This window comes from Arachis ipaensis, chromosome B01 (genome assembly GCF_000816755.2).
Source record: "Arachis ipaensis cultivar K30076 chromosome B01, Araip1.1, whole genome shotgun sequence".
Classification (NCBI taxonomy): domain Eukaryota; kingdom Viridiplantae; phylum Streptophyta; class Magnoliopsida; order Fabales; family Fabaceae; genus Arachis; species Arachis ipaensis.
The window spans coordinates 7844372-7846030 of record NC_029785.2 but is presented as its reverse complement, the minus strand read 5'-3'; the positions used below and the strand labels follow the sequence as shown (position 1 = coordinate 7846030).

The 1659-nt window shown below is 26.9% G+C and overlaps 1 protein-coding gene across 1 annotated transcript in view; it reads right to left on the bottom strand.

The window, feature by feature from the left end:
• The window catches only part of LOC107616501 (nudix hydrolase 10), a 5749-nt gene that overhangs the window by 3416 nt on the left and 674 nt on the right, over window positions 1–1659 (bottom strand). The window contains exons 2-3 of the mRNA XM_016318478.2: window positions 581–785; window positions 49–114 (exon numbers count right to left, since the gene is read on the bottom strand). Of these exons, the coding sequence (XP_016173964.1) occupies window positions 49–114; window positions 581–769 (255 nt within the window). The 5' untranslated portion in view covers window positions 770–785. The remainder of the gene's footprint in view (window positions 1–48; window positions 115–580; window positions 786–1659) is intronic.

Sequence of the window (1659 nt, the reverse complement as noted above, 5' to 3'; positions counted from 1 at the left end):
CAATTAGTGTTTAAAAGAATTTTACTCAATTATATACTTTGCAGTTACCTTCACTGCAGTTTCCACAAGGTTAACAAGACTGATAGGTAACTTTATCCAAACACCATGTTTTCCCTGCAAACCTTATTGAAGTTAATAAAAGGCGAAATATTTGAGAAATATTAAGAGGTGTTCAAAATTTATTATTCATGACTATCACTCAATTCTTTTAGTTTATTTTTTTTAATTTAGTAATTCAATAATATATTTTATCTCATATTTTTAAATATTAATAATTAATTAATAACTAAAAATAATAAATTTTAATAATTTTCTAATATTTCTCTGTAGCAGGATCATAAGTTTCGTTTTAATTGTGTGGCTGACATAAATTTATATGAAAAGAAAAAGGTTAACGCGCAACTTTCTCTTTCCTCTAAGTCTTGGGTTGAATCTCATTGTACACCAAAATAAAAGTAACGATGATAACAATTTGACATTTTGATTTTTATTTTTTTTTAAAGAAAAGGATACTATATCACAGACATCATTATAGAGCTGTGTATGTGCAGCATAATAAATAATAAATAATTAGTATTACCTTAAGGTTCCAATGTAGAAGTGAAGACCTAAGCAATGTAGCAAAATGTTCTGGATCCATAGGTTCATTCAAGTCAACAATAACTCCTCCATGGGCATCATCAATGGCAGGAAGAATTTTGGGATGTTCAAATCCATTTTCACACAATCTCTCCCCTAATTTTGGTGCTGGAATAGTTGAGACAGACATGGAGCTTTGTACTATACTGCTGCATGCAAGTAAGTCAAATATTCAACAATTTGACTCCAGTCTATTTCACTTCATATGTCACAAAAGGTTATTAAACGTTGAAGAGTCAAAAAGGAGTTTCAAGAAATTCAGCAATTAGACAAAGATTTAACTGTTTGTTTGTGTCAGTTAATAATTCTCATTCAGACGCATCAATTTTTTATCTTGAAATTAGTTTCCTCTTTCACTACGGCAATATTAAAGTAACAACAAATAAAATAATTCAATTCAAGATCTGATGTCAGTGCTGCGCAATATAGGTGGCTCCTCCAACAAAGATTGTTAGGCAAACTTTTTGGTATAATTAATTACATTCTTTTTTAATTTGTTCACGGATCACTGTCTTTTAAAGTTTTAGCATACAGAATAAAAAATAATGAAAAAGTCTAGGAACTAGGAATTTTATTAAAATTTAGTCAAGTATTTAGAATTTGTTTGAGAAATTGCAAAAGCTATTTTTTTTAGTTTTTGACTTATAAAAAATTACATTAATAGTGTTTAGTACAATTTTTTAGATAAATTTTTAATTTTTTAAAAAGTTATTTAAGAACTTTTGAAAAAGTTAAAAAATGTGACTTCTCCTATTTTCAAAAGCTATTTTAGCACTCTTATTTAATGCACAACTTTAAAACAAGGATTTCTATAATAACTTTCTAAACACAAAATAACTTATTTAAAAGTTATTATTAATAAAAATCCTTATATTTTAAGCTCTTTTTTCAAAAGAATTTATTTAAAAAGTTTAGCCAAACTGACCCTTAATCATCAAAAGAAAAATAAGTAATCCTACACCATTGGATATCATCTCCCACCGTTAAAAATACTTATGATGATTAATTGATGGTTACATA